This window comes from Malania oleifera, chromosome 4 (assembly GCF_029873635.1).
Source record: "Malania oleifera isolate guangnan ecotype guangnan chromosome 4, ASM2987363v1, whole genome shotgun sequence".
Taxonomy (NCBI): domain Eukaryota; kingdom Viridiplantae; phylum Streptophyta; class Magnoliopsida; order Santalales; family Ximeniaceae; genus Malania; species Malania oleifera.
The window spans coordinates 69,199,591-69,216,155 of record NC_080420.1 but is presented as its reverse complement, the minus strand read 5'-3'; the positions used below and the strand labels follow the sequence as shown (position 1 = coordinate 69,216,155).

Below are 16,565 nucleotides of genomic sequence, written 5' to 3'. Positions count from 1 at the left end.
TGCTAAAATATTGAGCATCTGGAGTTGAAGTAGAATTTTTGGAATTTAGGGCTCGAGTGAGCGCCGTAGGTGTAATTTTAAGACCCGTAGGAAAAATTCAGAAAGTTAAGTGGGGGTGTCAAATATTGGTTTAAATGTTAATTTAGAGTACATGGGGCCCAGGGAAGGCTAGATGGGTAGTATTTTGGGGAAATGAATTAATTAATCTGGAGAAAATGAAAATTGCAGGAGTTGAATTTAGGGTGCCAAGGGCGTAAGATTTGGGTCCTAATGAGACTCTCTATAAGTCAGGTAAGTGGAATAAGTTATAGTAGTATTTTTAGAATTACCATTTGAATTAATATATGAAAATGAGCATATTGTATTTTTCCTAAAAATTATTATGATATAAATTGTGTGGCATTTGAGTAATATTAATTTGTGATGCTTTGGAGTCTGAAATTAATATATTATGAATATTAGGTGAAAACTGTGTGGCACATGACATGTGTTGAAAAATGTGAAATATAACGATGGGTATTTTCTGAGAAAATATTGAAATGAGAATGATTGATGTGATTAGTAGAAAATATTGAAATGTGGTATTTATATGTGAGTGGAAATTATTTACATGAGAAATGAGTTTGTACAAATTATTGATATGAGTATTTTAGGAAAATGTGAAAATACGTGAAATATGATTTATGTTATTACGAGATGATGAAATATGCACAGAAAATGATGAGAATATTTATATTGAACTGAATTGTGATATATTGGAAATATGATTGATGAAATGCTAATACCACGTAATGATTGCGAGTATGTGGTAGTGAATCCTGACGGATGGTTATAATATTGAGCACAGTACCGCTACTAGTAGTGTTAGTGCAACCATATGGACTCTTGGAGCGTGTGGCGTGACAGTTGACTGAGCCATTTTGTAGGGTTGTTAGGCCCCCTGAGTTCGAATCAGGGTTATAGGCCAACCAGTCATACTACAAACGTGATATGTGATATAATACTTTGATCTAACCAGGTCGGCCAACCGCGGTTAGATCCAGCATTTGGTCTGCACAACCTTGACCATGGGGGGAAGCATGGCATGGATAAAAAGATCCTCAGGGTGGCCATGAGTTACATACATGATGTTGGTATTTGATACCAAGGATACTCATGAGCTGGAAAGTAAAATGAAAATGGAAAGTGAAAGAATGATAAAATTAGCTAAAATGAGAAATGAAAGAAAGAATGGAAATTGAGAAATAAAGAATGTTAAATATGAGAAATGAATTGTGTGAGTTAATGACATAAATAATTGAGGCGAAGTGAAATTCTCTACTTGAGGGGTTACTAAGTAAGGTGAGTGCCCTGACAGGTATCAGATATGGTCATACCCGGCTACATAACATGTTAGGGCAAAAGGAAGCTACCTATCTGGGCGGGTAACCTTCCCTATTCACAGGAACTTCGCATGTAAAAATGTGTTGGAATGATTGATTTTGAGAAATGATTTTTAAGCTTATAAAAGCTTGTGTTGTAAATCTATATGACTATGAAAAAATATTTGTCAGTGTATTTTCTCATATGAAATGTTATTTTGAAAAGTAAAGCATGTTATAATTGAACTCATATGGCCACACACTATGAATAATTTATTCCTTCTTACTGAGATGTGTCTCACCCAAATTATCTAAATTTTTTAGGGAACGGGGATAGATCGGGTGATAGAGCTCCGTGATCATAAGGAGCTAGGACCCTGACACATTAAGTGAGTTTTTGGTGGACTAGGGAGATGTGATTCCCTAGGGTTGTATTGTCTTTTGGTATGAGATCATAGTGTGTACATGTGTATGTTGATACTTAGAGTATTGTATTTTGGATGATATAAGTATATTGTCTTCTGCTATTAGGTTATATAAATAAAATAACTTTTTACCCGATACTTAATGCAGGTCGGGTCGTATGAATGATAGTAGGATTGTTGACGTGGCCGATTTATGGATGTTTTTTATGACGAGTGAAAATTCATTTATTATTGGAAAAAAAATTATACGAAAATCGAGGCATCACAGTTCAGGTCCATCTTTTTTGTCCACAATGTTAAGAACAATCTCTATCATCCAGGGCCAAACATATATATCATTCCATTATAGAGTTTGAGATATGGGTATTGCTAGTTCAACAGGGCAACGTGTTCACTCTTCTCGTTGCATTTTATCTTCAACTCACGCACGCACTAATTTGTGGTGTCAAGCACGCACACTAGATATTTCAGCAACTATTTCAATATTTGCACTTCTATGAAGATAGCCTCCTAGCCTATTGACCATCCTGAGTTATAATCATCTTCACAAGCAACCAACCCATGCATAGATATTTGAACCAAGTTTCTTTCGTGCATCCCATACATATCATTTCGCTTTGGAGTTTAAGATATGAGTATTGCAACCACAACATTATTTCTATCCTATTTTGCTTCCTGGACAATATCAGTAGCTATTTTTATCTATCCACTATTATAAAGCTAGTTTCGAACCGACCGATCCTTCAAAATTTTAATCATCTTCACGAGCAACCCACCCATAGAACCAAGTTAATTAATTAAGTGTGTTATTTCTTTTTTGGGCATCAAATTCCTTTTCATTGTGATGAATAACTTCAAAAGGTCTTACAAACTCTATTGCATTTCAAAAATTAGTCCAATCATTGTAGAACTTCACCACTGATACAATACTATTAGATTGGTTTAAAAAAATTGTCGCTAATAATAGACTATTAGTGACGGTTCAGGAAAATCACCCCTAATAATAGGCTATTGGTGATGGTTCTCATAAACAGTCACTAATATTGTTGACTTCTCCTAGTCAATAAATGCATTATTAGTAATGGTTTCGTAAATCGTGACTAATACAAGACTATTAGTAACGGTTACGTAAACTGTGACTAATGCAAGATTATTAGTGGTGGTTAAGAAGAACCGTTACTCATAATGCATTATCAGTGACAGTTTTTAGAAATCGTCACTAATATTGTTGACTTTTCCCAGTCAACATGAATTATTAAGAACGACTCATAGAATCGTCACTAACACAATATTGTTAGTGATGGTTAATTAATCGTTACTAATAAGAACCTTTTAGTGATGCCTTGAAATCGTCACTAATACCCCAAGAAACGTTGCTAATAATTTTCCTAGATAATTTCAGCACGAAAAGCGGTTTCTCGCGATAGCTTGAGCGGAAAAACTAGTTTTTTGTGATGAAAGTATTGGTGATGGTTTGTATTTCGTCACTAAAAGTACCTTATTAGTCACGGTTTTGGGAACCGTCACTAATATTTAAACTATTAATAACGGTTTGTGAAAATTGTCACTAATATGTGCTTTTAGTGACGAAATTTAAACCATCACTAATACTTTCGTTACTAAAAATCAGATTTTTTGTAGTGATGTCATTTTGTTCATGATATTATTTCACATGGGAAAATTATTGTAAACAAAATTGGCACTATGAAAAATCCATTAGATATGTGACAAAGTCATCGACTAAATTCAAACATTGCTTGGATTTCATTGGAAATTATAGTTCGTGAAATATGTCCCACAAGAGCATAAGAAAAAGAAGATGGAAGAAGAAAATTATCTATATGTGACTAGAGGGGGAGATTTTTTTTTAATGAGTTAACTTTATATGAATGTTTTACAATAATTTGCAATTTGAGATCAAATCGAAGAGAGAAGTTAGTTGTGTTCCCACGCTTTGGTTAAAACAATTAGACTTTACACTCAATATCTCATTCAATAGAAGTGTTATTGGTAGTACTTTCAAAGTTCATTGTATAAAGCCAAGGAGAAGATTTTTTTTCTTGTATTAGAAGAAAGAAAATTGTTAGCTCTAGATTCGAGTCTAGAGGGGGGCTAAATAGGGTCTTTTTGCATATTTTTGCTTTTTTCTACAAAATAATAAATCTTTGTAAGATGAAATCAATTATATCACAATATATAAAATGTAAATCCAACACAAGATAAAAATGAAAGAGTATATGGAAGAGAAGCTTGACAAATGATATTAACGTGGTATAGCCTCTTGCCTACGTCCACACCTTAAGACACACTCAAGGATTCTCAATCAACTATCAACCTCATTCACTAGTGGAGAAGCCTTTACACGAGAGAACCAATCCCTTTCACTAGCCCAGAGCCTTACCAATGGAACCAATCTCTTAACGCTCACCCAGAGCCACAAGTTTCACCAAGAATCCTTATAATTTGGTTCACCCAAAAACTTCACATAGAAAGACCGATTCTAATTGCTCACAAAGAGCCCAAACAAGGGAACCAATCCATTTAAAACTTAGTTCACAAAGAACCCTCACAAGATGAATATGAATTACAAAAACAATGCTCCTTGAATGAGCTGATTTCTAATACGATACAAAACAATTCCAAATATCTCAAGTAATGAATCATAACAAGATTAGAGAGCAAAAGAGAGATTGAGCACAAAAAAATGAACTAAAATGTGATGTGCTTGGAAATGATAATCACTAAATGTTAATCACTAAGATGAATCTTTATACATGAAAGGGACTGGTATTTATAAGAAAATGGATGAATTAGACGTTATATTGCCATTGAGCATTTAAAACAATAAAATAATTTGAAAACTAACCGTTTTATGCTCGTTATGTTCAAAATATGACACAAACCCTTGACAAATTTCCCCAAATCATTGATGGTTTCCTCAGGAAAAAAAACTATTTACCTTTCTACCAGAAAGTGTTGATATGCACCAAGCCAAAACGTCGATGGTTTGCCTTTTCTTCTATATCTTGATTTTAAGGTGCAGCAAAGAGGTTTTAAACCCAACAGAGACCAAGTCTTTAAAATATTATAATACTAATATGATTTAAAACTTGTCCCATATAAAAATACATTTGAGTATAGGATAGTGTTTTTAAACTCTTTGTTTTGTCTTTGCAAACCATGAGTATGAAACTTATGACTTAGTCAAATCCTATATACTCTTATGTCCTAGTATACATGCAATGACCTGCTTATTTTACCACATTTTTTTTCCACGTAACAACATTTATAATAACCTTGATAACCTGCTAAAACTGAAAAATTCATGATCAATCCAGACCCATGGAAACTGGAAATATACCTATCATACATTTGATACCGAAACAACAGATAACATAAATTACATACATGTCATCCAACACCAAAAACAATACCATAGTTCTACTAAGTTTGTTATATATATATACAGTCATCCACAAGAAGACCCAAAAGTATCCTAGGCTCTCAAACCAAAAAACCATCTGACCCTAGCTCAACTATTTACCCTTCTGACAAGGGTGAGACACCTCTCAGTAAGGGAGATAAACTAACATCAGTGTGTGGCAACATGAGTATCATCGTGACATAAACATGAACTGTACTTAATTGTATAACATGTAAAACTGTTTGCATAGTTTTTAAATAAAACATGATTTGATATAACATAATATAACATACTAAATTTCTGTACATATAAATCATCTTATGTAACTGTACAATACTGAAATAATACCTAGAATGGATAGCTAGCTGGTGTCATGTCTTACCCCCCCACATGACAAGGTTGTGCATCCCGAAGGCAGGACCTAGCAATGGCTGGCCGACCACGCTAAGTTAACATAAGTCTGTAAGTACGATGGGCTTGCCCCTCCTGGTCTAGACTACCAAAGGGATGCCTGTACTACCATAAAGCCACATTGACCGCCATCTCCCACACTCTATCTGAGATGTGTGGTAGCACTAACATAAACATAATTTTGAACATATAGCTACGGTACCGTGCTTCGTGAAACTAAACTAAACCATCCGGGTTCTGATAACATATAATACATTTTATATTATCGATAATTTTTTTTTTCATATTTCATAGAAATATTTGACATGATCATATTTTCTTGAATCTTGACATAACATGCTTATTTACGACATCTACGCTGACACAAATCACGGCTTCTGCACCGGCTTATCATATCATATAAATCATGGCATTTGCGCTAGTATATCATATCATATAAATCATGGCATCTGTGTCGGCATATCATATCGTATAAATAACGGCATCTGCGCCGGCATAAAACATAACATACTGAATTTTGATATTTCTGCACTGTTAACGTATTACTTAAAAACCATAGTTCCTCTACTGTTTTATGGTTTTTCTAAAAACTATTATAACATGCTTATTATGAGAAATCATAATATTTTGGTATAACATAATTTTCATAGAAAATCATACTCATGCCACACAAATGTGAATATTTTTCTAAATATAAAATCTGAACTAAACCATGTTTTATGCTAAAATGTATAAAATTCATTTCCCTCTTCAACAATAGTATTCCCAAACGCTATATTATATCATACGTAATTTCTAAAAATAAATTCTATATAATAATAAAAACTTTCATGAAAATGTTCACTTAATTTATCCTATCGCCTGACTTACTAAGAAGCTCACAAAATTAACCGAACTTGCTACTGTGTGTGTTCCCTGCTCAACACCCTAAAATTCACATTTTCCCCACAAAACTCTTGTATTATCTCACCTAGTACATTTTCCTTAGTCCAGAAATACCAAATACCTTATAAAACTTAAAATAACCAACTTACCCAAATTTTGGGATGGTGCCCAAATTGGGTTAACCAACAATCTACTCTAGTAAACTTGAAGAGAATCTTCCCAGGGTTAGCGTGGCAGCTTCTGATCGCCGAACCGGCAAAGAATGAAGCCTAAAATCTAGAGAGAAGGAAGAGGGGACAAATTTTTAGAGAGAGAGAGAGTTCTGTATGTGAATTCCTTACATAAAGTATGTTTTTGGCTTATATAGAGTGTTGTCCAAATGTCCTCATCAACGAGCCATGTCGCCTCATCGATGAGGCTAAGAAGGAGGTTCGTCGATGAACACTTCACCCTCATCGATAAAATTTAGGTCTTGAGAATAACCCTCTAGGTAAATTTTGTTCGACGAGACTCGCGTCCACGTCGACGTGCCTATGAAGGCTTCTTGTCGATTAACACTCCATGCTTGTAGATGAGAGGTCCCCCCCCCCTTGGGAAAGTTTCCTTTTCTCTCATTTGTTTTATTATTTCATTACTATAATTCTCTAGATCTTTACATTCTGCCCTCCTTATGAAATTTCATCCTCAAAATTTGCTGTCTGAATTATACACCATCCTTTGTGGAAAATTGGCTACTTATTTTATTATTTACCTTCACTTGTGACAGAGGAATACCACTGTTCCATTCATGGTTCTGGGGGATTACAATATATACATAAAAGGAAAATTCTCCCAAAACCAAAAAACTACCTACTACTACTAACAGAAAATTATTACATGTACTGACTAACCTGCACAAAGGAAACTTAACATACTTATCTACATTTTTCCTGATTACTGTCGGTCCCCACTAAATAGGTGCGGGTATTTCTGTCATATTTCTTCCTCAAGTTCCTAAGAAGCTTCTTCTACTGCGTGATTCCTCCACAAGACTTTTACTAATGGAATTTTCTTACTACGCAAATCCTGCTCCTTCTTGTCTAAGACTTGCACTAGTATCTCCTCATAAGCCAATGAACCTTTGAGCTCTATCTCTACATAACTGACCACATGGGAGGGATCTCGAACATATTTCCTCAGCATGGAAACATGAAATACATTATGTATTCTAAATAAAACTGGTGGTAAAGCTAGCCGATAGGCAACTAACCCCACTCTCTAAGGTTATCTTGAATGGGCCAATAAACTTAGGGCTCAGCTTACCCTTCCTCCTAAACCTCATAGCTCCTTTCAATGGCACTATTTTAAGGAACACATGATCTCCTGTATCAAATTCAAATTTCTGGCGATGAGTATCTACGTAACTTTTCTGTCGACTCTGAGCTGCACTAATTTAGTCTTTGATAAGTCGGCCATTATTGTACGCCTGCTACACAAACTCTGGTCCCAAAACTCGCCTCTCACCTAACTTATCCCAGTATAGAGGAGAACAGCACCTCCTATCATATAGTGCCTCGTAAGGTGTCATACTGATGCTGGCCTGTTAGCTATTATTATATGCAAACTCAACAAGCAGCAAATACTGGGTCCAACTACCCCCGAAATCTAGCCCAAAGGCCTAGAGCATATCCTTTAATATATGAGTCATCCTCTCTGTCTGCTCGTTCGTTTAAGGATAAAACGTCATGCTAAATGATAACTGAGACCCCAAAGCCTCCTGCAAGCTTTTCCAAAATCGTGATGTAAAACGTGGGTTTCGGTCTGATACTATAAATACTGGCACACCATGCGATCATATTGTCTCCTAAATATATAATTTTTCCAGTCTGTCCATAGAGTAATTGACTTTAATAGGAAAAAAATGAGTAGTATTTTTCAGTTGATCTAACACCACCCAAATAGTATTCTGTCCCTGCCGCGCCAGAGGTAAACCTATCACGAAATCCATAGAAATATAATCCCACTTCCACACAGGGATGTGAAGTACTTGCAACTGTCCCACCGGTCTTTGGTGCTTAACCTTAACTTGCTGGCACGTCAAGCACTGTTGCAAAAACTCGACAATCCCCCTCTTCATGCCGCTCCACCAGAAAGACTCTCGCAAATCCTTATACATTTTAGTGCTGTCTAGATGAACCATGTATAAGGATTTGTGAGCCTCGTCTAGGATCATCCTTCTAGTATCCACATCTACAGGCATGCATAGCTTGGTATGGAATCTCATAGCTCTATCATTAGAAATACTGAACTCCTCTCCCTATCCGTTCTGCACTTTAGCTATCAGCTTTACTAATTATACGTCATCCCTTTGATCAGCTTTAATCCTTTCCTATAGGGTAGACTGCACTACTAGTTGGCAATATATACCCAGTGATCACTCTCTACTAACTCCACGCCAAACCTCTCCAAGTCCATTTGGATCGGGCACTAAATTTTTTCCTTTCCTAGGTGGTAGCTGATGGTATAATCATAAACCTTGATAAGCTCTAACGCTCTTCTTTGCCTCATATTCAACTCTTTCTATGTGAAGAAGTACTTTAAACTTTTATAGTTTGAAAATATTTCACATCTCTCTCCGTACAGATAATGCCTCCAAAATTTCAATGCATGAACCACTGCAACCAATTCTAGATCACGGGTGGGATAATTCTTTTCATATTCGTTCAATTTTCTAAAGGTATATGCTACCACTCTGCCCTGTTCCATCACTACACACCCGAGCCCTCTAAAAGATGCATCATAGTAGATCACGTAACCATCACCTCCCGATGGAATAGTCAATACTAATGCAGTGACGAGCCTCTGCTTCAATTCTAGGAAGCTCTGCTCACAATCATTGTTCCATTCAAACCTGATATTTTTCCTGGTTAGACGCATCTAAGGCCTTGATAAAGTTGAGAATTTTTCAATAAACCGATGGTAATATCCCGTTCCCATGAAACTCCTAATTTCTTGTACGTTCCTTGGCCTAGCCTAATTCACCACTACCTCTATTTTTCTGGGATCTCCTGAAATTCCATCCCCTGATATAACATGCCCAAAAAATGCAACTTTCTCTAACCATAATTCACATTTGCTAAACTTGGCATACAATTTCTTTTCTCTGAGCATCTGAAGTACTAACCTTAGGTGCGTCTTATGCTCCTCAATACTCCTCGAGTAGACCAGTATATCATCAATAAAATCCACTACGAACTGGTCTAAATACTGGTGAAAGATTCTATTCATCAAATCCATAAATATAACATGAGCATTTGTCAGACCAAATGGCATAACTAGAAATTCATAATGCCCATACGTAGTCCTGAAAGCTGTCTTTGAAACGTCTTCTACTTTAGCTTTCACCCGGTGATAACCTGATCGAAGGTCGATTTGGGAATAGACTCGTCTACCCTGAAGCTAATCAAATTAGTCATCTATACAGGGTAGAGGATACCTATTCTTAATTGTTACTTTGTTTATTTCCCTATAATTTATGCACATCCTCATAGTCTCGTCTTTCTTTTTCACAAAAAAATAAAAATAAAAAACTAGAGTTCCCTAGGGTGATACACTAGGTTTGATAAACCCTTTATTCAATAAATCCTATAACTGATCCTTTAATTCTCTCAATTTTGTTAAAGTCATTTGATAAGGGGCTTTAGAAATCAGCGTCGTGCCTAGAAGTAAGTTGATAGAAAAATCTACGTCGCAGTCGGGAGGCAACCTAGGTAGATCATCTGGAAAAACATATGGAAACTCCTTTACCACCGGTATACCGATAAGCTCCAATTCATTTCCTGTTACCTTATGTACATAGGCCATAAACCCCTGACATCCATTAAGGAGTAATCTCCTCGCCTGTATAGCTGACACTAATTGAGGAGGGGAATGCACCTGTGACCCCATAAATTTGAATTCTTGCTTTCCCTGTGGTCTGAATATCACCTATTTTAGATGACAGTCAATATCAGCATAGTTAGCTGGCAGCAAGTCCATACCTAGTATTTCATCGAATCCATGCATATCTAGCACAATTAGGTCAGCTGGTAATAGTCTCCCCTGAATTTCTACTACATAGCCCCTGAGCACCCTACGATACCTCCCCACTAACCTTATTAGTGTTGTTTCTAACAATTCCACATCTAATAACTGTGTCTCAACACCAAACAATTTAAAGTATCACGCAGACACAAAGGAATGGGTGGCACCTGAATCAAATAAAACAATAGTTTGATGTGATAAAGTAGTAAGGGTACCTGTCACGACTTCACCTATGACCTTTACGTCTCTCGACGTCAAAGCATATACACTTTCCAGAGCTACATTCGTTTACTGGCCTCCACGGTGTGCCTGATAACCTCCATGGTATGGTCTGGGAGTAGGAATAGTACCAGGTGGTGTAAGGCAATCTTGCACCAAATGTTCTGGTCTACCGCAGCAATAGCAGATGCCTCTCCCCACTCGACACTCTCTCAAGTGTCCTTTTCTACGTATCTGACATGCAGGGTAAGTCTGCACTCCTTGAACCTCACAAGCCCTACTCTCCTACCTCTGTCCTCTACCATAATTTCCTCTCCTCCATTGGCTTCGACTAGATTTTGTCTCCCGCACTCTATCTGAGATGTGTGGTAGCACTAACATAAACATAATCTTGAACATATAGCCATGATACCGTGCTTCATGAAACTAAACTAAACCATCTGGGTTCTGATAATATATAATACATTTCATAATACTGATACATAACTGTTTCATATTTCATAGTAATATCTGACATGATCATATTTTCTTGAATCTTGACATAACATGCATATTTACGACATCCATGCCGACATAAATCACGACATCTACACCGGCATATCATATCGCATGAATCACGGCATCTACACTAGCATATCATATCGTATAAATCACGACATCTGCACCGGCATAAAACATAGCATACTGAATCTTGATATTTCTACATTGTTAACGTAATTTTTAAAAAACCATAGTTATTGTACTATTTTTATGGTTTTTCTGAAAACTATTATAACATGCTTATTCTAAGAAATCATAATATTTTGGTATAACATAATTTTCAAAGAAATTCATACTCATGCCACCCAAATGTGAATATTATTCTAAATATAAAATCTGAATTGAAACCATGTTTTCTACTAAAATGTATAAAATCCATTTGCCTGTTCAATAGAAGTATTCCTAATCACTGTATTATATCATACGTAATTTCTGAAAATAAAAGTTGTGTAATAATAAATAATTTAATGAAAATGCTGACTTAATTTATTCATTTACCTGACTTACTAAAAAGCCCACAAAATTAACCAAACTTGCTACTGTGTATGTTCCTAACTCAACACCCTGAAATTCACATTTTCACCACAAAACTCCTATATTATATCACCTAATATATTTTTCTCAGACTAGAAATACTAAATACCTTACAAAACTTAAAATAACCAACTTACCTAAATTTTGGGATGGTGCCCAAATTGACCTAACCAACAATCTACTCCTGCATACTTGAAGAGAATCTTCTCAGGAGTGGCGTGGCAGCTTCTGATCGTGAAACCGGCGAAGAACGAAGCCTAAAATATAGAGAGAAGGAAATGGAGACAAACTTTTAGATTGAGAGACAGAGAGTTCTGCATGTGAATCCCTCAGAAAAAGTATGTTTTTGGCCTTATATAGATAATTGTCCACATGTCTTCGTCGACAAGTCACATCGCCTCGTCGACGATACCAAGAAGGAGGTTTGTTGACGAACACTTCACCCTCCTCGACGAAGTTTAGACCTTGAGAATAACCCTCTTGGTAAATTCTTATCGACGAGACTCACATCCACGTCGATGTGCCCAAAAAGGCTTCTCGTCGACGAACACTTTGCGCTCGTCTACGAGACACTGCTGAGTCCCCCTTGAAATTTTCCTTTTATCTCCTTTCTTTTATTATTTAATTGCTATAATTCTCCGCATCTTTACAATGCATATGCAATTTGCTCACTCTTGCTCAATAAACATGTGTGGAACAGAAGTACAAGAGTTATAGGAAATACTACCTCAAACACTCCCCGTTACATATGTTTATACATTAGCTTCCATTAGTATGTGCTTGAACTCTTCTGATTGAGTGTCCTCTTAATCTTTGCCTATTTGAGTGTCCACTCAATCTTTGCCTATGAGAATATTCGCTTGACATTTGCACTAGAACCAGTATCTTTGTGATTTTACCACTTATACCTACCACAATTTAGTATGCAAAGATTAGTTTAACTTAGAACCACAAATAGGTTGTTGTCATCAAAATACAACAATTAGGATCATGTAGCCACTTAAGCTAGCAAAGATTAATGAGAAAATTGACCTCAAGGGAATTTAAATTGTATCTCTTATTTGAGGGAGAGTTAATTTGGTTTTTCTTGGATTTGAGAGGGACTTATATTTTTATGAAGTGTATATATAGATGATTTTCTAAGTCTTTATGAAGTTTTCAAGAGAGCATAACATCTTAAATGCTCTTGTAATCTATCTTTTCCCAATTGTGAAGTTATCATGTCATCTTTGCCGGTGGATATAGATTATAAATCAAACCTTATAAATCTTGTGCCTATTTTCTCGCATTTTTCTTTTCTTATTTATTTATTTTCTCAATTGTCATTACTTATTGATCCCAATAATAATAGAAATAATAATAATAATAATAATAATAATAGACAAACATTAGAGTAATTAATTTATTAGTTTATTATCTATTCCACACATTAAAACGAGAGAACCAGATTTCATTTACATATAATCCCCATATACCCAGTGCATCCTCTATTTTAATTCTCCAATGGTCAATATATACACCTGGTGAATGTATGGTTCAAAACAACGTAATGTATAACAAGAATAATTCGCAGTAGAATGCGTAATCATAGCTCAGCATCAGCCTCCAGCACCGGGTCATGGGGTCCCAATATAGACGCAAACAATACTCCCTTGTGCTGTGGAAGCTCACTGATCCTCTTGGACTCCTCCTCTGTCAATGACCACTCAAATATTTTGAGGTTCTCTCTCATCCTCTCCTTGTTGAAGCTCTTGGCCACCAAACTCACCCCTTGCTCATACACCCACCTCAACGATATCTGCATTATTAGTACAATTATTGCGATTAATTAAACCCTTTTTAAATTGGACGCAGAGCGAGCTCATGTGAATTGCTTTCGATTAACTTGTTTGTGCAAGTGGGAAATCTTACATATTTCGATGAAACAAATTGCAAAACTGGTGATTAAAGAGCATGGAAGGACAGACCTGAGCAGTGGATTTGCCTTTGGCATTGGCGATCTGTTTCAACACTTCGCACTCCATGATCCTGCTGTCTCCCCATTTTGTTCCATTTGCACCCATTGGGGAGTAAGCAGTAACATGGATGCTCTTTCTCTTACAAAATTCTGTCAGTTTCTTCTGCTGCCAAAATGGGTTCATCTCCACCTTAGAAAAGATAATTAAAACTAGTAAGGCATCACAAATTATGGTTTATAAAGTCTTTAAAAAATATGCATGATTTATAAGCAATAATTTTTTGGTTAATAATCAATTTATAAAATTACATATAGATGCTTTTTATGTATGGTTTACTAGTCAAAGAAAGCTTTCATCATTTAATACATTTCGAATCCCCACAGCAAGGGCAAATCAAGGCATTGAATTAAAATAATACATTTAAGCTGCCTTCGATGACATGTGTGGACTTGTGTAAATTTGGATTGAACATGTGATTATGGGTGTCAAAACAGTTGAAGAACTCAACAAAATTTTGCAGTATATATCGTTCGAAGAAACACAAATATAAGGCCAAAAACATGCATTTCATTCAAAACAATGTAACTTACTTGATTGACAGCAGGGGGGATTTTAGCAAACGACAGGATCTGTTCCAGCTTCTTAGTAGAGAAATTACTAACACCAATGGTCTTTGTGAGACCAAGCTTCTGGCACTCTTCCATGCCTTCCCACACGGAGGTGAGGTCAATGGGAAATACATAATCTGGTGGTACTGGGGACGTACGTGCCTTTGGGCTCAATCTTATTGGCCAATGTATCAGATACAAATCTAGGTAGTCCAACTGAAGATTCCTGTACAAAATAAAAAAAAAATGAACTTGATCATGAAAGGTTGCTTAAAAACTAGCTGTGATACTCACATTCATGGGAAAAAATGAGGAAAACTACCATTACCGGAGACTCATTTTGATGGCGGGAACAACAAGATCCCGCTCCGCAAAGCTGCACCATAGCTTGGAAGTAATGAAGAGCTCTTCGCGAGAATTAACGAGACCGACACGCAGAGCTTCAGCAATTGCTTCCCCAAGAGGCTGCTCGGATCCATATGCAAAAGCAGAATCAAAGTGCCGGTACCCGGCTTTGATGGCTTCCAGTATTGCCGTTTTTGTAATTTCCGGAGTGCAAGGAGGACTAGCCATGGTTCCCATACCAACAACTGGCATAGCGCGGTTGCCAGAGCACAAATTTACCTCGGGTACCTTTGCCATTTCCTAGCAATAAACTTGAGTCTTCGCACCTGCCGGCAGCTTGCAATGTATAACCTCTAGATATAGGCTTATATTATTATGCGGTTTGAAAGGTAAGAGTTGGAAATGGGCATGGTGGGCAAGTCAGGTTGGTTAAGATTGTCGGCAAATGATTGGATTGGATGCGATCGAGTCACTAGGCATAATTCCAAAAGTTGAACAGTTCTCGAATTCAACATAATCTAAACAATGCCATCAGGTATCTTAAACTTTGACCACCCAGATAGATTGCAGCAATTCAGAATGTATTCATCAGTTGGGTTCCATACAAGAAAACTGTGCAATGGAAACCCAACTAGTGCTGCACCGTCTTTTAAAAAAAAAATAAATAAATAAAAGCGCACGGGATGTTCGAGAACCATTGCGCCATGATCCATGGCAAAGTTGAAGGAACTTTTCTGGCTACCAGTTCAGACATTTGAATTGACTGCGATAAATAAATGATTATATTTATTCATTTTAAAATTATATATTTAAAAAAATATGGCATTTGCTAATGTGAAAACTATAATAAGTTAATAGCAAATAACAAGGAGTGATGAATTTATATTATATTTGATTGTGTCTCTTAAATACTACCTAGCAAAAACCTTGTTATGTGTCACCACCTCACAAAAAATGTGTTAGGGAGACTTTGGACTTATAAAGGAAAAATTATACAAGGACCTATCTCTACACTTGTTCGTAGGCCTATATTTTAGATGTTAAACATGTGCAAATTAGTCCTACATCATTAATATCAAGCATATAAAATTTTACAGGGGATCTATCTCTACACTTGTTCGTAGGCCTATATTTTAGATGTTAAACATGTACAAAACACGTGGAGTAGCAAGTCCCCTGTATAGTTTTCCCTTATAAAGATGGTTCATTCTTCACCTATGTGACGTGTTTTTTATAAAACAAAATTGGAAGGTCACTGGTCTAAAAAAAATAATGCCTCACTAGAGCTGCACCAAACTACTTCATTTGGTACTAGAACTGTGAGGTACCTATATTGGTGAATCCCTATAGAGACATGTAGGTCCTACATAAAGATGGGCCAATGTTATATGTCACCAGAAATTAGGCAAGGAAGTTTGTGGTGATCCCATATCGAACGTACGCTAGAAAGGTCTTGGACTTATAAGAATAGCACAAGTTGTAACCATGTGAAACACCTTTTATGGTAAAATGAATGTAATTAAAGTGGGTCAAAGTAGAAAATATCTCACAGTAGTTGGTTGAGTTGAAATATATAACTAGTAACAAAAAATCTACAAAAACACACATTGATAATTAGTTCTTATGTAAAAATATAAAATTGCTAAATTTAAGTTTTTCCTTTTTCTTTTTATCAATTATCTCAATAACAAAAGAAAATAAAAGTATGATAACATAAATAATTAAGGTTTATAAGAAATATGAAGAGTCACTCACATGTTGAATTTAAGGATCCTTGTCTATGCTTCACTATT

The 16,565-nt window shown here is 36.0% G+C and overlaps 1 protein-coding gene across 1 annotated transcript; it reads right to left on the bottom strand.

Moving 5' to 3' along the window:
* Window positions 1-13,249: 13,249 nt before the first annotated feature.
* LOC131153318 (D-galacturonate reductase-like) lies at window positions 13,250-15,144 on the bottom strand. The gene is made up of 4 exons (XM_058105538.1): window positions 14,756-15,144; window positions 14,410-14,653; window positions 13,829-14,008; window positions 13,250-13,659 (listed from the first exon to the last, which is right to left on the bottom strand). The coding sequence occupies exons 1-4, from the start codon at window positions 15,067-15,069 to the stop codon at window positions 13,447-13,449; spliced, it is 951 nt and encodes a 316-aa protein (XP_057961521.1). The 5' UTR covers window positions 15,070-15,144; the 3' UTR covers window positions 13,250-13,446.
* Between the last annotated feature and the right edge of the window lie 1,421 nt (window positions 15,145-16,565).